Below are 22,646 nucleotides of genomic sequence, written 5' to 3'. Positions count from 1 at the left end.
AGAAGGCTGTACATATAATCTTTAAAAACACAATGATTGAAGCATATCATGTGGTTATGGATTTTACTGTATGGATAGCACTATAACATGAACAATTTTGTAACACAGTCATGACGATTTACACACTATCCCAGTCATGACTCACAATCACTTCCCAATTGTCTTCCTTGTGATCAATAAAACTGCAACATTAATTAGCCACCAAGATACTGCTCTTTCTGGATGCTACTGTGATAAAAATAAATAATAGTACACAATCTCCCCTGGCTCTAATGCTTTCCTTCTCTTTATTTCTTTTACTGAGTGCATTAAAGTGCACATAAACACAGAAATTAAAGGCCGGACCACCAGGAGCTGCAAATGAGCACAGCTAAATCAAGGTCAAATAAGCTACTGTGATAGTTGCTGTCTCCTAACAGGAATTTTTCCTTTTCACAACTTCATTACTTACAGGATTATGTGCTTCTAAAATCTCAATACATTCCAATTTTGACAGGGTTTTTGATGTGTTCAGTTGTTCAAAGAGCAAAGCTTGTACACTTATGATAGCAGTATACAGCTCCAACATTTTTGATTTTTTAACAGCCTTTTGAAGGGCTAAAGAAGCAATATACTCTCCAAGTTTGTTTTCCAGATTGTGGAGTTGACGCTCTTTCTCAAGCAGCAACTCATACTTAACCTAAAAAAATACCAAAACACAAAAGATAACAAGATTAACAGAAAGCCTTACATGCACGCTCATGATTTTACTACTCTGTAATTAACAAGCAGGATTAAAGTAGCAAAGAAAACAATGCTGTTATCTTATAATGTAATACGTTGTTTTAAAAAGTGCTTTTAACATTTGTGTTTAAGTGATCACAAAAACACTACAGTAAGTTCAGATATTTCAAAGAGATCAGGCTTTGTTTAGGGTAGTCATAACTTGAATATTAAGTACTAACCTAAAATAGAGGGTCTATATATCTTTTATTATAATAAAAGTAAAAATTAAAAATATAATTAAACCTATGCTTACCTATGTCATTGGTTAAATGGGAAGATAAAATACATCCTTCTGTTTAGCAAAAACACAAAATTTATAGAAAGACTGTATTTAGTTTCAAATTGGCAAGTGTCAGCTAATACTGACCAATGAACTTCAACCTACTATTCTGCAAGCAAATAACCAAAAATCCTCTTATATAAAACAAAGTTAAACTGTAAATCAAGAGGCTACTGGTAATGGATTTCAAACAAGATTAAAACTGGATTGAATGGACATCAAAAAGGATTAAATGTAAATGATTTAACTCAATAACTATGTTGCTGCCACATATGTGATGGGACATCCATAGAAATTATCCAAGGGTGAAAGGCAAGCATGGCACGTGCCAGCACATGATCAAACACAACGTGTTTGATGAGCTCTCCATGCTATACCACTGACATTCACAGCCAGTGATATTGCCACTGTGACCATTTTCCTGCAGGACAATGTGGATAGTAGCCAGCTGCAATTACCCTCTTTAGATGCTTCCATCTGAGTTTGTCACTCTAAGCTCCCTTTACAGTCAAAGAAAAGGAAAAGATACTTCTCAGTATGTTTCATATCCTAAAAAATTTGTTTCCACTGACATCCACAAATGCGGGATATCTAGGTTAGACATTGATGGCTACACTGCATATCTAACATTTGGGTAGCTGAATCCTCAAAGACAGTCAATAATTATCAGTTTGGTTTCATTCTCTCTCCCTGTATTATCCACGCAGGCCCAAAAGCTGGATTGTAAGAGAGAGAAGACACAGAGAGAGAAAGGACATGCAACCATGAGAGCTCCAACTGCTGCACTACACACTGGATTTAGAATAAAGCTAAGCACAGAAACAGCCCATCTGTACACTGCTGGGTATCAGAGTGCAGGGTTTTTCCTCACTCTATCTCTAAATTCTCTTTTGGTCCTTACAAATCTAATCTGATAGGTTTCACAGCATACAAAAAAAAATTTTCAGAAATCAGAATTTTCAGAAGTTTCCAGTATTATGCATTTTAACAGCAATGCTCAAGTAACTACTGCTTGTGGCAGAATGGAAGAACCACAGCCATCAAAGGAGGCATCTAAAAAACTTTAAAACAAATTTTAGTTAAGTTTACTATCACCATGGCACCTGAGAGCAGGTCCTCACATTTGCATTCTATGGAAAAAGTATTTATCCCATCCAGCTTGGCCTCTCTCTTAAAGAGCAGGCAGAGATGAACATCCCTATTCAACTGAGATACTTACATGATTAGTATCTTAGCATAGTAAGCATCCTGTGGTACACATTTATACATGCAGTCTTAATCTCTCTACAGTTTTACCAATCTATAAAATAAGAATAATAAAGACCAATAGTATCTGCCCCACAAGCGTGAACTACAACACTGTAAAGGTCAACTGTAGTCTTTAGGCACCGTATGACTTCCCATTGGCACAAGACCTGATTTTGCCCCTCAGAATATCTTTGCACAAATAGAGATGGTACGTACTCAAGACATTAAAACCTTATTATCTTTCTGTTCTGGCTAATCAGAATTATACATTATTGACTCTGTTCACGATTAGCTGCAAAGGAGCATTTAAGGAGACTTCCACCAAGTTTTTAGATCCCTAAGATGATAAATACGTAACATGATGCCCGTGAATTTTCTCTGGAAATTTTATTTAGCAGGGACTTGCTGAAAGTGACTGTGTATCATCCAAATTCTATTATCCAGTAGAGAGAGCTAAATTTAAAATGTGATTTGGAACCATATACGCTTGTGATATTCCCATTCACACTCATGTGATATTCTCCAAAGTCTCTATTACATCATCTGGAATGTTTTTGAATGCAAGAGATGGAAGGTTACCTTCAGCAAATATTTCCTACTAACGTGAATTAGGCCAATTACAAGACAAGAGTAAGAAATCATCCTACAGACACAAAGTAGAGGCAAGATTAATTTTCTTGATATCTTTAACAAATCTCCAGCTTAAAAGACAGACATTGTCTCTCAAGAGTACTGTTAATCTAACAAATCGATCTTGAATAATGTAGATGTGTGACACTACAGTGTCACACTGTAATAATAAGTAAGGATATGGGTTACAAATAAATATATGGGATATTTGAGTTAGGAGGAGAATTCAACTCATGGATCACACTGAAAATAGGGAAACCAAAAGGCTAAAAGCTAAGCTGTTATTTTTGAACACAGGAGGCAGACATCTCCAGTGAAAAGCAAAAGAGATGGCCAAAATCAGGAGTTTATGGAAAAAGAGTTGAGCTGTATTCCAGTATTTGTTCAAAAAAAGATTACATTTACCTTAGGATAGGTCCAGAAATATCCATTGCTTGTTTTTTGTTTCAGTAGGAAAAAATGCAATAATAATAATAATAATAATGATAATAGTTTTTTATATCTCTCTTCTACATTCTTTGCAGACAGGCAAGAAACCTATTAAAGTGAATTTCAGGCCTTTTGTCTTCTGTAGAATGCTTTTTACTGAAAAGCAAGTAAGTTTAGCATCTCCCATTTAAGCTCACAGTCCAGCAGTTCACAGGCATTCAAAAGTGTATGCTGTACTCTAACAGCTATGATCAGAAATCAAAGATAAAAACTCCTGCAGAACATTATACAAGTCACGACTTTGATATAGATTGCACAAGACAGTCAATCCCACCCGAACTCAGGGTTTTGGCGGGTTTGTTTGTTTGGTTGTTTTATTTATCCTGTCAAAGCAAATTTATTTTCAAAATTCAAAGTGTTATTTCAAGATACTCTTATGAGCCAGTGACATAAGACTAAAGCCTGGAAGAAAGACTATTCTACCCCTCAGTGACAAGGCAAATATTTAAAACAAAAATAATTTAAAAAATTAAATCTCTCTTCAAAAGTCTGTGCACAAGACTAATTTCTCAAATAAGACTCAAATTTTTGTTTTGAAAGGCACGTTGAATTAATTGTTATACTACTGATCACTGTGACACAAGACAATGTTCTCAAAGACAATTAGCAGTTTTCAGAGATGTATGGTCTGACTGTCTAATTTTTTAAGGTCTCAGTTATTAAGTTTCCATTGACTTGCCCTCACTCCTCTTTTCGGTGGTGAAAGTTGTTGCACTCAGATGATTCTTAAAGACAGGATGGAATGGAAGTGAGTCCTGTTTTAACAGTAAAACAGACAGGTTAACAAATACCAGAAGAAACAGCTTTTAGAGGAAGGCAAGGAATTTATATCCAGTTCAGCTAGCCACTTAATTCTTAATTCTTCACTAACAACAGCTGCTATCTAGCAAGGTGTTCAGGGAGATGCATCCCTACAGCAGACATCACTTTAAGGGGCAATTAATGTTAGAACTGAACCAGGTTGGACAGTTAATGCCACAAGTCACCTTTCAAAACTTCGGCAACGTTGAGTTTTGAGTTTACTCAAAAACAGGAAAATGAAGATGGATGAGAACAACCAATGGTTTTGTCGCAGGAGACTACATGATTTATATTATGATTTTCATTACAATAGCACCTATTCAAGAAATGGGGGAAAAAAAATCAAGCTGACCTACCTGACTAAAAGTAAATAGGTCCATTTTTAAAAGGACTAATGCTTAGAGTCCAAAGAAGGGCAACAAAGCTGGTGAAGGGTCTGGAGAACAAGTCTTATGAGGAGCAGCTGAGGGAACTGGGGTAGTTTAGTCTGGAGAACAGGCGGCTCAGGGGAGACCTTATCACTGTCTACAACTACCTGAAAGGAGGTTGTAGCGAGGAGGGTGTTAAGTCTCTTCTCCCAGGTAACAAGTGATAGGATGAGAGGAAACAGCCTCAAATTGCACCAGGGGAGGTTTAGATTGGATATTACAAAAAATTTCTTCACGGAAAGGGTTATTGAGCATTGGAACAGGCTGCCCAGGGAAGTGGTGGAGTCACCATCCATGAAAGTATTTAAAAGATGTGTAGATGTGGTGCTCGGACATTGTTTAGTTGTCGACTTGTCAGTGTTAGGTTAATGGTTGGACTCGATGATCTTAAAGGTCCTTTCCAACCAAAACAATTCTATGATTCTACAATTTAGAGTCTATGTGATGCTTCCTATTCAACCTATTAGGGCAGCTTTTTAACTAATAGAAATTATTACACTACTAGCTTGAATGAGTTATGACAACACAGACACACTGAGGAGCTCGCCCTTCTTTTCTTCCAGCTTTTATTTACATGTCTAAGATACTGTCTGCCAGAATACACAAACTTTTTTACAGTCTCTCAAAATAGGGGAAAACATATGCTTGAGGTATGATTTGGTTTGTATGACAAAAAATTGTTAAGTAATATCTGAAGGCTGCCTTTGTGGTTTAGGAACAGAATGTGCTATAAACCTTTAAAAATGCAGATAAAAAAATTACACAGAAATGTTTTGACAGGTGTGTGAAAACAACTGAATTTAAAATTTGCATCTTCACAGGAGGCTCAGTTTCAGACACAATGATTTTAAATGAATTATACATACATGAAATCTGGGGATGGATGAATGAATAATGAATAGATGAATGAGTAAATGAGTGATCACCTTTGGTGTAAGTTTGAACCCATTAAAATGAATAATGAATAAGGATGGAAATGCAGTTTGACACCTCAAGTTCACTTATAAGGAGATACAAGAACGTATATTTTAATTGCAGCTGGATTCAAAGGCAAAAGAGATGACATTGATGACAGAAACACACTTTTGTCAACCACTTCAAATAACAGGTTTATCTGATATGTTCAGTATATTCCATGAATCGTAAGATTTATGGTCCAAACTGGAAATCTAGATACTATTTGCATAGTACTAAGTACAAAGCCACACGTTAAGTACATCCAAATACATGGGTATGATGTTTAGCTTTATCATTCAGCATCTATTCAACACTATACAGTAAATTAACTGCTCTTAACCAAACAAAATGTTGTGTTACTCAACTGGTACTACTATCTTCCCCTAGCCACCTGCGTTTATTCCTGCCTCTTGTCAGCTCTGAAACCACAGCTCTGCAAACAGAAATACATTCATGAAAATCAAAGCTTACAAGTAGACCTGACTTCAGTGTAACATAGAAGGTGATTTCAGTAGAAGCTGGAACAAACATTGATCAAAAACTATATTATAAGCTAGTTATAAACTAATATCCCTGGCCATTCTTGAAGCCTTTTATCGTACCAAATAGGAGACTAAAAATACTGCTTGACATTGTACTATTTGACATAATATTATTAGTGTCAAACTACTTTGGTTATGACAAATCAGCTCCTGTAGGTCTCAACATTTGCTGCTGATTCCACCTGAAACATCCAAACTACACAAAAATTTGCCAATGCTGTAAAGCCTTGGCGACAGAGATCACGACATGGTGGAGTTTAGTATTTTACAAGGTAGAAGTAGGACAATAAGTAGGATTACAACCCTGGACTTCTGCAGGGCCAACTTTGTACTCTTCAAAGATCTACTTGCAGGAATCCCATGGGCTAAGACTCTGGAGGGCAAAGGAGCCCAAGAAAGTTGGTCAATTTTTAAATACCACTTCCTCCAAGCCCAAGATAGGTGCGTTTCCTTGAGTAAAAAATCGGGTAGACGTGCTATGAGACCTGCGTGGATGAGCAAGGAGCTTCTGAAGGAAATCTCGTGGAACAAATAAATTTACAGTTCGTGAAAGAAGGGTCTTGTCACTTGGGAGAACTATATGGAAGTTGTCAGGATGTGTAGGAAGGCAACAAGGAAGGCCAAAGCCCTCTTAGAACTTAAACTGGCAAAGGAAGTAAAAGAGAACAAAAAGGGCTTCTTCAAATATATCACTAGCAAAAGGAAGAACAGGGAAAGTGTGGGCCGTCTGCTGAATGAGGCGGCAGCCCTGATAACCGAGGATGCAGAGCAGGCAGAGTTGCTGAATACCTTCTTGGAGAAATTTAATGAAATATAACAAGGGCAAGTGTAGAGTCCTGCATCTGGGCAAGAATAACCCCATGTACCAGTACAAGTTGGGGACAGACCTGTTGGAGAGCAGTGTAGGGGAAAGGGACCTGGGGGTCCTAGTGGACAGCAGGATGACCATGAGCCAGCAGTGTGCCCTTGTGGCCAAGAAGGCAAATGGCATCCTGGGGTGTATTAGAAGGGGTGTGGTCAGCAGGTCAAGAGAGGTTCTCCTCCCCCTCTACTCTGCCCTGGTGAGGCCACATCTGGAATATTGTGTCCAGTTCTGGGCCCCTCAGTTCAAGAAGGACAGGGAACTGCTAGAGAGAGTCCAGCGCAGAGCCACGAAGATGATTAAGGGAGTGGAACATCTGCCTTATGAGGAAAGGCTGAGGGAGCTGGGTCTCTTTAGCTTGGAGAAGAGACTGAGGGGTGACCTCATTAATGTTTATAAATATGTAAAGGGCAAGTGTCATGAGGATGGAGCCAGGCTCTTCTCAGTGACATCCCTTGACAGGACAAGGGGCAATGGGTGCAAGCTGGAACACAGGAGGTTCCACATAAATATGAGGAAAAACTTCTTTATGGTGAGGGTGACCGAACACTGGAACAGGCTGCCCAGAGAGGTTGTGGAGTCTCCTTCTCTGGAGACATTCAAAACCCGCCTGGACGCATTCCTGTGTGATATGGTCTAGGTAATCCTGCTCCGGCAGGGGGACTGGACTAGATGATCTTTCGAGGTCCCTTCCAATCCCTAACATTCTGTGATTCTGTGATTCTTTGCTTGTCTTTAATCCTAAGACCAGCCCTTGTGATCTTCAGACCCTGGATGTAGGAGAGGAAGCCTGGACGACGGAAGACTCTCCACTAGTCAGTGAAGACTGGGTTAGAGATCAGTTACGGAAATTGAATACACACAAGTCCATGGGCTCCAATGAGACGCACCCAAGAGTGTTGAGAGAACTGGCTGATGTTGTTGCTCTACTGCTCTCCATCATTTTCGCAAGATCGTGGCAAACAGGAGAGGTGCCTGAGGACTGGAGGAAAGCCAATGTCACTCCACTCTTCAAAAAAGGCGAGAAGGAAGATCCAGCAAACTACAGACCAGTCAGCCTCACCTCCATCCCTGGAAAAATGATGGAGCTGCTCATTCTGGAGGTCATCTCTAAGCACATGGAAGAGAAGAAGGTTATCAGGAGTAGTCAGCATGGATTTACCAAGGGGGAATCATGCCTGACTAACCTGATAGCATTCTATGATGTCATGACTGAATGAGTAGATGCAGGGAGACCAGTGGATGTAGTCTACCTTGACCTTAGCAAGGCGTTTGACACAGTTTCCCATGACATCCTCATGAGCAAACTCAGGAAGTGTGAGGTAGAAGAACAGACAGTGAGATGGATTAAGAACTGGCTACACAACAGAGCCCAAAGAGTGGTAATCAATGGTGCCAAGTCCAGCTGGAGACCTGTAACTAGTGGAGTCCCCCAAGGATCAGTGCTGGGTCCAGTCCTGTTCAACATCATCATCAATGACCTTGATGAAGAGACAGAGTGTCTTCTCAGCAAGTTTGCTGACGATACGAAGCTGGGATGTTTGGCTGATACACCTGAAGGCTGTGCAGCCATTCAGCGTGATTTGGACAGACCGGAGAGCTGGGCAAAGAGGAACCTAATGAGGTTCAACAAGAATAAGTGCAGAGTCCTGCACCTGGGAAGGAGTAATAGAATACACCAGTACAGGCTAGGAGGCGATCTGCTAGAGAGCAGCTCCATGGAGAACGACCTTGGAGTCCTGGTGGACAAGTTATCCATGGGACAGCAATGTGCCCTTGTGGCCAAGAAGGCCAATGGTATCCTGGGGTGCATTAAGAAGAGTGTGTCCAGCAGATCGAGGGAGGTCCTCCTCCTCCTCTACTCTACCCTGGTGAGACCTCACCTGGAGTATTGTGTTCAGTTCTGGGCTCCCCAGTTCAAGAGGGACAGAGATCTACTGGAGAGAGTCCAACGGAGGGCTACGAAGATGATTAAGGGAGTGGAACATCTGCCTTATGAGGAAAGGCTGAGGGAGCTGGGTCTCTTTAGCTTGGAGAACAGAAGACTGAGAGGGGATCTGATTAATGTGTATAAATATATGAGGGCTGGGTGTCAAGAGGAAAGGTGCAACCTCTTTTCACTTGTGCCCTGCGATAGGACAAGGGGCAATGGATGCAAGCTAGAGCACAGGCAGTTCAACCTCAACATGAGGAAGAACTTCTTTACTGTAAGGGTTACAGAGCACTGGAACAAGCTCCCCAGAGAGGTTGTGGAGTCTCCTTCTCTGGAGACTTTCAAGACCCATCTGGATGTGTTCCTGGGTAACCTGCCCTAGATTGGTCCTGCTCTGGCAGGGGGATTGGACTCGATGATCTCCAGACGTCCCTTCCAACCCCTAACATTCTATGATTCTATGATTCTATGAAATGCACTATGATTAGTCCACTGCCTGAAAGCACTGACTTCTAAATTCCATATTAGTTCAGATGAATTGCTAACTAGTGTTGCCTCGGTCCTAAATACTACAAATCAAGGGAATAATCTGAAAACATACTTGATTACCTGCAACCCCAAAGACACTTCTCACGCAAGTCTTATTACTGAGGTTTTTAAGCCCAGCAGGAAAAAAAACTAAAGAATGTCAGTATTTTTATTACTGTATTTCTTCAGAGCTAGTTAACTGCTATTTCAGAATGGAACAGCTACTTCCTCATGCACAAGACAGTTCAAAACAGCCATGCAACACAGAAGTAGTAGATAAGAGTCTGCTTTTGAAGATTTTCACAGCATGGTCAATGATACTCTCAGGCACTCCTAGACTAGGCTTCAAACTGCTGTGGCCTTCCAGCTCACTACCTCCTGTCTAGGAGTTGTTCTTCTCTGTCATGCCTGTTTTACAGTATTATAAAACACATCCCACTGTTGCTTTCATAAGCATTAGCTGGAAACCATTTTACAGCCATCCTGTAGTAAGACAGAAGCCAGGACATAGTATGAAGTCTCCAGGAGAACAGCAACAGTAAAGGCAGGAGAAATACAGCAGAGCTGTACTGCTCCACTGTGCTTCTTCCTTGCCTTGAATCAGCTGTGTAACTTCACATGCTTAATTTTGAGTCAGATGATAAAAGTGTTCACATTAACGCAAAATTTAGAAGTGTAAGATTCTAAATGAGGAACGAGGTAACAGACTGCAACAGGTAAAAGAAAGAAACTCTATTTCTATGATCAGCATAAGGTTTATTAAAATACTTCTGTCTCCTAACGATAATGTGAGAACTAATGATTTTCCTTAACAATAGTTTAGCTTTCTTATTGGGAAAAGCCCAAAGCATTTGACTTTTTGTAACTAATGTTACAAAAAGTTAGCAGGGCTCATTCGGAGAGCTTTAAACTAGATTCGAAGGGGGATGGGGTAGTAGCTGGGCTTGCACCACTGGGGCAACGCTCTAGTGTTGAGGCAGACCAGGAGGCCTCCCATCCCCCTGGGGTGAAATCGGTGTGCTCAGCTCGCTCCCTGAAATGCCTGTACACCAATGCACGCAGCATGGGGAATAAACAGGAGGAGCTGGAAATCCGTGTTCGGTCGGGGGGCTATGATCTAGTGGCAATTACAGAGACTTGGTGGGACGCCTCGCATGACTGGAATGTGGTCATGGATGGCTATGTCTTGTTCAGGAAAGACAGGCCACTAAGGAGAGGTGGTGGAGTTGCTCTTTATGTGAGTGAGCAGCTAGAATGTATTGAGTTCTGTCCAGGGGCGGATCAGGAGCGAGTTGAGAGTTTGTGGGTGCGAATTAAGGGGCAGGCTGGCAGGGGTGATACTGTTGTGGGTGTCTATTACAGGCCACCGGATCAGGATGAGGAGGGTGATGAGGCCTTCTACAGGCAGCTGAGAGCAGTCTCGCAATTACAGGGCCTGGTTGTCGTGGGGGATTTCAACTACCCTGATATTTGCTGGGAGGCCTACTCAGCCAGCCATCCTCAGTCCAGGAGGTTCCTCCAGTGCATTGATGATAACTTTCTGATGCAAATGGTGGATGAGCCAACTAGGAGAGGAGCGCTGCTGGATCTTATCCTCACTAACAAGGAGGGTCTGGTTGAAGAGGTGAAGGTTGAGGGCAGCCTTGGTTGTAGTGACCATGAGATGGTAGAGTTCAGGATCTCATGTGGCAGGAACAGAATAGCTAGCAGAATCACAACCCTGGACTTCAGGAGGGCCAACTTTGGCCTTTTCAAGCAATTGCTAGGGGAAATCCCATGGGTCAGGGTACTAGAAGGTAAGGGGGCCCAAGACAGTTGGTTAGCATTCAAGGACTGCTTCTTCCGAGCTCAAGATCAGAGCATCTCAACAAGTAGGAAGTCAAGGAAGGGTACCAGGAGACCTGCATGGTTAAACAGGGAACTGCTGGGCAAACTCAAGTGGAAGAAGAGGGTGTACAGATCGTGGAAGGAGGGGCTGGCCACTTGGGAGGAATATAAGGCTGTTGTCAGAGGATGTAGGGAGGCAACTAGGAAAGCTAAGGCCTCCTTGGAATTAAACCTTGCAAGAGAGGTCAAGGACAACAGAAAGGGCTTCTTCAAATACATTGCAGGTAAAGCCAACACTAGAGGCAATGTAGGCCCACTGATGAATGAGGTGGGGGCCCTGGAGACAGAGGATAAAAAGAAGGCGGAGTTACTGAATGCCTTCTTTGCCTCTGTCTATACTGTTGGAGGCTGTCCTGAGGAGCCCCGGACCCCTGAGGCCCCAGAAGAAGTCAGGATAGAGGAGGAATCTGTCTTGGTAGATGAGGGCTGGGTCAGGGACCAATTAAGCAACCTGGATGTCCATAAATCCATGGGCCCTGATGGGATGCACCCGCGCGTGCTGAGGGAGCTGGCGGAAGTCATTGCTAGGCCACTCTCCATCATCTTTGCTAAGTCGTGGGCAACGGGAGAGGTGCCTGAGGACTGGAGAAAAGCGAATGTCACTCCAGTCTTCAAAAAGGGCAAGAAGGAGGACCCGGGTAACTATAGACCGGTCAGCCTCACCTCCATCCCCGGAAAGGTGATGGAACAACTTGTTCTTGATGTTGTCTCCAGGCACATCAAGGATAGGGGGATCATTAGGGGCATTCAGCATGGATTCACCAAGGGGAAGTCATGCTCAACCAACTTGATAGCCTTTTATGAGGATGTAACCCGGTGGATAGATGATGGTAAAGCTGTGGATGTGGTCTATCTCGATTTCAGTAAAGCGTTTGACACGGTCTCCCACAGCATCCTCGCAGCTAAACTGAGGAAGTGTGGTCTGGATGATCGGGTAGTGAGGTGGATTGTGAACTGGCTGAAGGAAAGAAGCCAGAGAGTGGTGGTCAATGGGACAGAGTCCAGTTGGAGGCCTGTGTCTAGCGGAGTCCCTCAAGGGTCGGTACTGGGACCAGTTCTATTCAATATATTCATTAATGACTTGGATGAGGGATTAGAGTGCGCTGTCAGCAAGTTCGCTGATGACACAAAACTGGGAGGAGTGGCTGACGTGCCGGAAGGCTGTGCAGCCATTCAGAGAGACCTGGACAGGCTGGAGAGTTGGGCGGGGAGAAATTTAATGAAATATAACAAGGGCAAGTGTAGAGTCCTGCATCTGGGCAAGAATAACCCCATGTACCAGTACAAGTTGGGGACAGACCTGTTGGAGAGCAGTGTAGGGGAAAGGGACCTGGGGGTCCTAGTGGACAGCAGGATGACCATGAGCCAGCAGTGTGCCCTTGTGGCCAAGAAGGCAAATGGCATCCTGGGGTGTATTAGAAGGGGTGTGGTCAGCAGGTCAAGAGAGGTTCTCCTCCCCCTCTACTCTGCCCTGGTGAGGCCGCATCTGGAATATTGTGTCCAGTTCTGGGCCCCTCAGTTCAAGAAGGACAGGGAACTGCTAGAGAGAGTCCAGCGCAGAGCCACGAAGATGATTAAGGGAGTGGAACATCTCCCTTATGAGGAGAGGCTGAGGGAGCTGGGTCTCTTTAGCTTGGAGAAGAGGAGACTGAGGGGTGACCTCATTAATGTTTATAAATATGTAAAGGGCAAGTGTCATGAGGATGGAGCCAGGCTCTTCTCAGTGACATCCCTTGACAGGACAAGGGGCAATGGGTGCAAGCTGGAACACAGGAGGTTCCACATAAATATGAGGAAAAACTTCTTTACAGTGAGGGTAACTGAACACTGGAACAGGCTGCCCAGAGAGGTTGTGGAGTCTCCTTCTCTGGAGACATTCAAAACCCACCTGGACGCGTTCCTGTGTGATATGGTCTAGGCAATCCTGCTCCGGCAGGGGGATTGGACTAGATGATCTTTCGAGGTCCCTTCCAATCCCTAACATTCTGTGATTCTGTGTGATTCTGTGAATGTTCAGCCATACAATTACAGAATCACAGAATCACAGAATCACAGAATTAGAACAACAACAGGTATGCCAGCTGGTGCACATAAAACTGAAACAATGAGGCTTAGAGAAGCTGACTTACCAATTTTAAAACAAGATTCTAACAAAAACATAAGTCAATATTCACACTAAACAAGTATTCAGTACTTTTTGTAACCTAAGAGCTGAGCCCATACTCTGTTGTACTTTCAAGTAACAGTACAAAAAAAAAAATCTCTAAATTTTGGAGGTCAGGGCACTAGGTATTGAAGTAAAAAGTATAAATGCCTCCAGTAAAGGATTAGGGGCATTCTTGGATGAGAGTTATTAAACTATTTAAGAGTGCCAGAACACACTAGCCCACTTGTTGCATTCTTGTCCAAGCATCTGCTCTCACTTTCAAAGACTGGGTGCTCAACTAGATAAACTTCTGTTTTTACTATCTGCAGCCAATCATGTGTGAAACTATTTTTTTATCTACCAACGGCACTTGTTCGTTCTGTATAGTTCTTACACCCGTGCACCTATGTCAACACAGTTATCATTTTAATATTCCTTTGATATATAAAAGTAGTATTATCCATATTTTACAAGTGGAAAGAGAAGGAGAGAAAGGTTAAAGAACATGAACAAGACCTCATGGAACATCTGCTCGCAGAGAAGGAAAAAGCCTCCAAAATCCCATATTGGCATTGGCCTCACTCACTCCTTAAGGATTAACTTTAGACTGGGGCTGTGAGCCTTTTAGAAGATAACCACCAGAATCAAGGCTCCCTTTCAACACGCTCTGTACAAATAAACTCAGCCCCTACCTAAGAAGTCTTTGGATCTAAGAACCCATTTCCGGGTTTTCAGTAGAGTTACGAGAGGTCCAAGAACTAAACCTTGCTCAACTGAAATATGCAGTGAAGCACCTTCCATGTGTTGAAAGCCTTACTAAGAAAACCACGGGATCTAGGGGAGTCTTGCAATCATGCATACACCAAGCCCCAGAACCACTGGAAGAAAAAAGGGTGAGACATAAAAACAGTTCTGTAACTAAAGTGCAAAAATTAAAACAAAGCCAAAACTATTAAGCTTGAAATACAACATCTTGACAAACACAGGCAAGAGTAGAGAGATGCATCATGCAACTATACATTATGCCTTTTTTAATCTGGTTCTTATTCACATTGATAGAAGACCATCATTCAAAGCCACCATTCTTTAATTACTAAAGATCTAGTTTTGACCTCGGTACAGAAAAAGTTTGCACTTACCTTATTCAAATTTTCATCTTTTACTGAGTCTTCATAAATGAAAATTTTGTCCTGTAAAGATTTCTTCAGAATATCTATCTTATTTCTATTCCTGGATCCTGTTTTTTTAATTTTAGAATGCTGCTGTAAGAAGATGAGCACAAAATACTTTATTTGTAAGAGGTATATGAGGATGCTAACATTAAGATTATTACTTGCTATTATTAGCAGATCCACCAATTAATGAAACACTTAGCAAGGACGACTTTCACTAACAAAATATTTCTGAAATTAAGGTGCTGCCTATTCATTCAGAAGATTCCTTTCAGACATTCAGACAAAGTTTTAATTTCTTTCAAGTAGAACTATATATTCATGCTTTCCATGAAAACTGCTAGCACATAAATCTGATTTTAAACAAGCTTTAGCAGTGATAATAAGAGAATATTTTAACTGATACGTTGTCTCAGCATGGTTAAAAATGAACAAAGAATATTAATTTAAGAACTACATTGTTTTCAAGACACAGTATATGAATCACAAATGAACCATGATAGTATTAAGGGGCACCGTTCCATGTAATCAAATTATTCTTGACCTTTATATTTCTTTACATGAATATCAACTAAGTATAATGTACTCTTGGGGAAATGACAACATCTGTTCAGCTATAGGGCTTTGCAAAGTCATTTCCCTTCTTTTGTACTTTAGAAGTTATTAAGGTTTTGAACCAGGCTAACTTCTAGTACACTTAACCCAAATTAGTTCACATGTTCAAAAGTAACTACACCAAAACAAAGCAAGGGAAAGTCCTCCTTTTTATGATGGCATCAGATACAATTTGTACAGGAAACACTTTTTTCCCCCTTCTATTTAAGAACTGAAAATAATTTATGATTACACAGGTTTTACATTTACTGAAGGAATTAAACACTGTTCACATAGTTCTTTAAAAAAGTGCTAGATTCAACAGATAGACCTCTTGTTGGGAATGTCCCTTTAACTTTGAGTGAATATGCCTCATCTTCTACATATTTACATCGGGGTCAGGGTGGGGGGGGAACAAAACCCAACCCTCTGTATATGCCCAATTCTTTTGGAAAGACGAAACAGAAATTAAGCCCAAATTCTTGCCAAGACAGACCAGCTAATTCAGGAACTTTACTTTTCTAAATGGACAAGACAGTGTAGGACATTCCTCTACAGAAACCATCTAAATCTTTCCTTGATTTAGTGTTAAATTTAGTAATGTGTAGGGGCTTCCACAGAAATCTCAATCTGGGCTTGTCCCTAATATTCAGAGCCAGGCTCAGCACTGCTCAAATTTTTGGCATTTCAGTGGACTCTGCTCAGAGGTGCAGCCCCTTTTGGCCACCCATCTGCTTCTTTTTAACTATGCCGCCTTCTTGGGAAAGCTGGAGGACAGGCAAGCAGTAGAAATATGCAGGTATCTGTGAAAAAAAACATATCTATCCAACTGCTGTCCAAAGAATTATCTTTAAGGTCCACTGATCCATGCAGACAGGAGAAGTGTGCATCGCTGTTGCACCTATGAAGAAGCTATGGACCCATATCGCAGCCGAGGCCGACAACCCATGGATACACCCATGAACCCCTTCACACATTCCCACACCGATCATTCCCACCTGTCTATCAATCACTGCTAAATTCTGATCGACTTTCAACATCTCTGCATCCCTCCGCTCCACCTCGAAAGCCTGAAGCAAAGTTCTTGTTCTTATCTTGGGCCAAGCCAAGCTGGTGTCCACCTGAGAGAAGCAGCAGTGCAACTCTTGCCTCATTCTAAGCAATTCCGCTTCTGATAGTGAGAGGGGTAAACTTAGAAGCTGCCTGTTAAAAAAATCAAAAGCCATTTGCTGTTCAGCGATATAGGCAATATTGCATAAAATTTAAGAGACGTGCACACAAATACTTTACATGACAATGATCATCCTTTTTTGTCTTATTCATACATCAGTTAATGATTCCACACATAGGACTGAGCTGCTAGCCACGTTCAAAATATCTCTGAGGATACTTTAAATTCTGCACACAGAACTTCTCAGACTGTAAAACTTCATTTTCAAGGGCAAACAGTTTTTGAATACTTAAAAAATAACTAAATAATTTTTAGTGCATTACCTACGCACAGAATCCTTCCACCTCTTCAGACAATACAAACCCTGAACTTAGGGCTGAAATCGAGATAAAAGCTTCCCGTAAAGCTTCCCTGTGCTGTTTCCCAGCACTTAGCAGTAACAGCTACAGAGAGGTGAAAAAAATAACATAAAAAAGTATCTCTTTATTATAAACTCATATATGTCATCCCTCCCATCACCAAGGCACAAGGGTTCCAGTTAGTCTTTGTAAAAAAGCTTTTAGCAGTCTGAACAACACGGAATATATTTTAGCAGCAATCTGAATCACTCAAAGTTCCTATTTTGTAGAAGGAATATTCTCAACATAGAAGTCTGGGGAATTGGTCCTCAGGTCAAGCTGAAGTTTACTTACAAATAAAGCATGCAAAAGCCTAAATTCATCTTGCACTTGTGACTAACCTTAGACTACGTTCATCACCTTATCTTGTGACTGAAATATTTCCTTAAGAGTACTTCATAAAAAAACAGCGTATTTTTTTTGTTTGGAAATTTTCTCTATTTCCCAAAAAATGTATTTGTATTTAAAGCATGAACAATATATTTTTCAAAAAGTAGTTTTCTTTCAAAAACATATTATACTGTATGTTCCATTAGGACTGATGCTTTTATTCAGTATATCACAGGCCTACACCACCTCATCATTTCATTAAAATATTTCTGAGTTTAGAAATCCTTATTTCTGTTTACTGATTCAGCAAAGTACAGCTAAATCCTAAATTAAAACATTTCTAATATGCATAAAGTTTTTATCTTCAAAAAATTACTTACTTTAAGGCAACAGTAATCCAAGCTAGCATTTACAGTATAGTTAATTATTTCTCATGTTGTCTTCGACTTCTAGAAGGAACTCCATACTCTAGATCCATATATACAGACATATAGACGGAGGTATAAAAGAAAATACAGCAACAGACAGTTTCGTCCTGTCCATGTTTAAGAAGAACTTTAAGCATTAATGATCTTCATAAATATTTTAGACTAACTCATGGTCTCTTTGATAAGCAACAAAAATGAAAAGCTATCATTCAAAATAATTCTTTGTGAAAACTAGATAGCAGATGAGAACATAAACATGAGAGCTGGCATCAGTCATCGAAATATCAAAACTGACAGACAGTGGTCTGAACATAAACACAGTGACAGATTTTAAGGGGCACTTGATATATATTTTGATAGGACACTTGTGCAAATGCTGCATTTTTTGCATGTATTCTCCAGTATTTTACCAGAAAAAACAAAGGGCTTACTGTTGCTGTAAATAAAGATAGCATTTAACAAATACAACAGGCGACACTGCAGGCTGGAACAAAATTATGGAATTGTGAAAGACCTGCTGGGTCACACAATCTACTCCCCTGCTCGTGCAGGTCCGTGCTCAGCAATTTAAGAGACAGTAAGACAAAGAAGTTGCTTACAGAAAAGTATTTCAAATGCTGAATAAAATACAAAGACCTTGAAATTAGAATCAAAACAAGACAAATGGATCTATTTTTTTTCTTTAACAAAGCAAACATGCAATGGGCAAGGTTTGTTTTCATGTTTCTTTTATATGGTTTGACACTGCGCAGCAGGCAAACTTACAAAGATGCTGTCTGCACAAAAACTGCCCATGCACACCTATTTTGCTGTAAAGAAGAGATATGAAGGCAATACCTTAACTAATGCTTTTTTTTTCTTTTTTCTTCTGTTCAATTTCTCATGCCCTCTATGTTTGCTTCAGAGGCAGAAGCCTAATACAGGTTTGCCTGTTCCAGCTGCTTCCCCTAAAGCTGCAATTTTGACAGCAGACTATCTTTTCATGTTCCCATGTCTCTAACAATGTCTGTTATTAAATGGACATTGTATAGGAAATGTAGTAGTGTAAATATTCAGGTAATACAACACCTAGTCATAAATGTACTTGAAAGCTAAGAAGAAATGCTAATGAATGGTGCAAATCTCTCAGGGACCTTGCTGTCCAGTCTGAGAGGCACCACACACGTCGACTCTCGGCTGCAGTTGTGCTCTCTCCCTGAGCAAGGTCTCCCAGTGGTGATAAGGCCACCACTTGCCTTCCCACCTCCCCAGGGTCACATCGTAGCAGGCAGCGATGGCCATAAGGTGCACCTGGGGCCAGCAAACCTCTCTGTAAAACCGCCTGTGCCATGACACCTCTCTAGCTGGGGGCTCGGTGCCAGGGGCACTTGGTCAGCAGGCCAGATTGGCCAAGTCAGATGTGTGGAGCCCATGAGCTGGAGATGTACACTACTGTGCTGTGCATTTACGAAATATGTGGAAATACTGTGGCAGAGCTTAAAATGAGCACCCGATGAGTAAGGCTTCACTTGTGGTTGGAAGGAACATATCGAAACAGAATGCAGGGCTAATTAGGCCCAACATACTAAATGACATTTCCAAAGTGCTGGACCTCTGAGAACAGACTGAGAATAATAATGAAAGATGCACAAGTGAAACCTGACACGGAGTGAACAGCAGTATAAAACCACTCCACCTTTTTGGGTTCAAAACCGCCGTTTCCCGTGATTTCTGCTGCAGCAGTAGGAGTGCCGGCTCACCCGCCAGCGCCGCAGCGACTGGGCGCTCATGTAAAACCAACTCCCAAGTGCATGACAGAGAACTTATCATTAGGAATTATACCAGACAGGTGTGAAAACTCCTAGCTCATCTCTATTTGCAAGAATAACTAAAGAAAGGGTACAGAGAGATACTTGCATGAATACTGATTGTTCCCAGCTCCTTAATTTTTTTTGTTCCAAAAGGCTCGTTTCCAGTTCCTGGCTCAGCTTCTGCCTGGTGAGCTGAAGCAGCTCTTCTGCAGCCATGCTCTTGTCACGCTCTTCCTTTTCAAGTTGTTCATGTTTAACAACTGTCTCTTTTTTATGCTCCTCCACAGCTTCCAGCAGGAATATCTTTGGCACACCGAGCTTTACCAGTTCTTGCACAAATACTCCATACTGAACACGTTCAAGCTCTTCAACAGTTTTCTCTGTTATACTAAACAGAAGCTCTTTCAGCTCTTCACTGGCTTCACTGTCAAGCTTTTCAGTAAGTTCTTCAAATTCAACAGTGTGATCACTCAGAAGATTCTTCCAGTGGCTCAGGTAGCGAGTGACCTCCTTAGTAGTTTTGAAGGGGTCTCCAAGTGACAGCTGCTCCTTCCGATGCTCTTTCTGCTGATTCATTTGCCAAAGGGAAGAACCAGGTTAAGAGAACGAACATCTCAAATTCTAGCTCTTTAAATATGTATTTCATAGCAATGCAAAATTTCATACTTTTTTTTTTTCGGTGTTCTCAAAACTGCTTTTCAGTGTCCAGAGACTGACCTAGCCCTCAACATGATGGCTTCGTGCGCATCCAGCAGGCCTGTGATAATTCACACTATTGTTAGATAGAAGGGCTAACACAGGCCTGTGATAATTTGGATTGTTGCTAACACCTACACAAAGGCATGATCTTGTGGTTTGACAAAATCCCAACTGGCTGAATTGTAATGACCTGGCAGTGTTCCAGAAGTGAATCTGGATCAAATACCAAGGAAGAAGGAAAATAAAAGAGAGAAGAAAAAAAAAGGTTGGGGTTTTTAAATTTTATTTTTCCCATCTTACAGCATGCAGCAATTTCATTGGAAAGCTAAACCAAAGCTACCTATACTGAGAATAAATACAACAAATGAAGTCTCCATTGTCATACCTTCTGTCTCTCCTTGCACTGGTATCTGTTAAAGAGCAGATAACACTGAAACACATATCCCACAAAAGGTAAAATTAATCTCACGTAACTTTGGTCATCTAAAGATCACCTAATCCAAGACAGTTTTTCTACATCCTTTATGAAGAGAAAAGTAGGCACCTTTGGATAACAACTCCCTTCCATTTATCTCAGATCACCTGCGAGTTATCTTCCATTATGAGATGACCTGGAGCTCTTGGAGTTAGCCGTGACTATTAGATGGCTCAGGCTAGGTGACATGAGTCCTACAACAAGCAGCCACAGGTACAGCATCTTTTAAATAGTTTTGGTTTGTAGCTGAATTTTAACTATGCTGTAGAAGTCATTTAAGTCACACATACTCAGGAAACACATAGAAAACGACAACCGTCACAGATCTGTGCCATCTCCCTCACCAACTCCAGAACCTCAATTGGCGTTTGCCTGTCTGTGCATTACAGAGGCTTGTCATAACCCCCTGGACAGGTTAGACTAAGTAGAGGGTCTTCACAAGTTTCTCCAGTTATATTACTTTCTGGCAGGTTTTTCTAAAAGAATAGCTATTAATTACTGTATAATTAATACAGCACATGCCAGTAGACAGCTAAAAACAAGGGACATTTATTTTCATCCGTGCTCCTGGAAGTGTTGACCCTCGTCCTAAGAAATACACTTTATTTTTCAATTAATTCCAGTTTTAACTCATAAGCCCTGTGAAAATAAATATACTCAAAATAATTACCTTTTGTAGCATTTCCCGCCTTCGTTTGGTAATGAGTTTCTGGCGAAGCTTTTGCTTTTCTTGTTTTAAATCATGATCGAATTTCTGTTTAACAGAATTAATTTCAGCCTCAGCTCGGTCCAGCAGCGCTCCCAAATGACTTTCAGGTAGATGACCTGCTCTGTAATAACAGTGTTTGAAGCCTGTTATCCCAAATTCTTAAGAGCAAAAGGATATTTGAGGCAATTAGTACCATAATAAGGCTCAACAAAGCAGACACACAGAATCACAGAATCAGTCAGGTTGGAAGAGACCTCTGGGATCATCGAGTCCAACCATTGCCCTGACACCACCATGTCAACTAGACCATGGCACTAAGTGCCATGGCCAGTCTTTTCTTAAACACATCCAGAGATGGTGACTCCACCACCTCCCTGGGCAGCCCATTCCAAATGTCTAATGACCCTTTCCGTGAAGAAATGCTTCCCAATGTCCAACCTGAATCTCCCCTGGCAAAGCTTGAGGCTGTGTCCTCTTGTCCTATCGCTAGCTGCCTGGGAGAAGAGGCCGACTCCCACTCCGCTACAACCTCCCTTCAGGTAGTTGTAGACTGCAATAAGGTCACCTCGGAGCCTCCTCTTCTCCAGGCTAAACAACCCCAGCTCCCTCAGCCGTTCCTCGTAGGTCAGACCCTCCAGACCCTTCACCAGCTTGGTCGCCCTCCTCTGGACTCACTCCAACACCTCAACATCTTTCTTGAAGTGTGGGGCCCAGAACTGGACACAGTATTCAAGGTGCAGCCTCACCAGTGCCGAGTAGAGAGGGACGATCACTTCCCTAGACCGGCTGGCTACACTATTCCTAATAGAGGCCAGGATGTCATTGGCCTTGATCTTTGTTTCTTTAGTAGTGATACCTGGCAGGATCAAACAAGCGAGTGGATAATAGAATGATAATCTCAGAGAGAAGTGTAAGGATTGAGGCATCTTGTGAAAGCAGAATGAAGGTGTATGAAGAAGGAACAGGAAGAAGGAAGGAAGGGAAGGCAAAAGCAAAACCAATTACGTATCAGTTAGTAATGTAAGCAATATTCAAATGAGACATTTTAAACCTTATATATTATTCCTAATATCTACATTTTTTTATTTAATACCCCTGGAATGCAATTCTAGATGTCTTTTATAATTCCTTCTCCTCATTAGAAACAATTTCCTCTTTAAAGGATGTAAACTAATCAAGTAAAAACAACATAAAATTATTTTTAAAGAGAGAAAGCCATCATATCCGTGAAAAGATTTATATTCAGATTTCCTATTACATTTACATAATCAGAAAAATTATAAAGATTTCAAATTAATACTGAAATACAATGATCTAACAGGGCAAATTCTCAGTCTTAAGCACACAGTGCTTTCAAATGGAAGTTTAAGACTACGGTCTACCT

The 22,646-nt window shown here is 41.2% G+C and overlaps 1 protein-coding gene across 3 annotated transcripts in view; it reads right to left on the bottom strand.

The window, feature by feature from the left end:
- The window catches only part of EVC2 (EvC ciliary complex subunit 2), an 85,720-nt gene that overhangs the window by 13,643 nt on the left and 49,431 nt on the right, over nt 1-22,646 (bottom strand). Inside the window, exons 13-17 of one of the 3 annotated variants that reach the window (XM_068403218.1) lie at nt 21,224-21,383; nt 19,482-19,946; nt 16,261-16,461; nt 14,636-14,758; nt 452-679 (exon numbers count right to left, since the gene is read on the bottom strand). In XM_068403218.1, the coding sequence (XP_068259319.1) occupies nt 452-679; nt 14,636-14,758; nt 16,261-16,461; nt 19,482-19,946; nt 21,224-21,383 (1,177 nt within the window). The remainder of the gene's footprint in view (nt 1-451; nt 680-14,635; nt 14,759-16,260; nt 16,462-19,481; nt 19,947-21,223; nt 21,384-22,646) is intronic. The other 2 variants (XM_068403220.1, XM_068403219.1) reach the window with 2 other exon arrangements.

The sequence above is a fragment of the Nyctibius grandis genome, chromosome 6 (genome assembly GCF_013368605.1).
Source record: "Nyctibius grandis isolate bNycGra1 chromosome 6, bNycGra1.pri, whole genome shotgun sequence".
NCBI lineage: Eukaryota > Metazoa > Chordata > Aves > Nyctibiiformes > Nyctibiidae > Nyctibius > Nyctibius grandis.
This window is presented reverse-complemented; position numbering and strand designations above follow the sequence as displayed.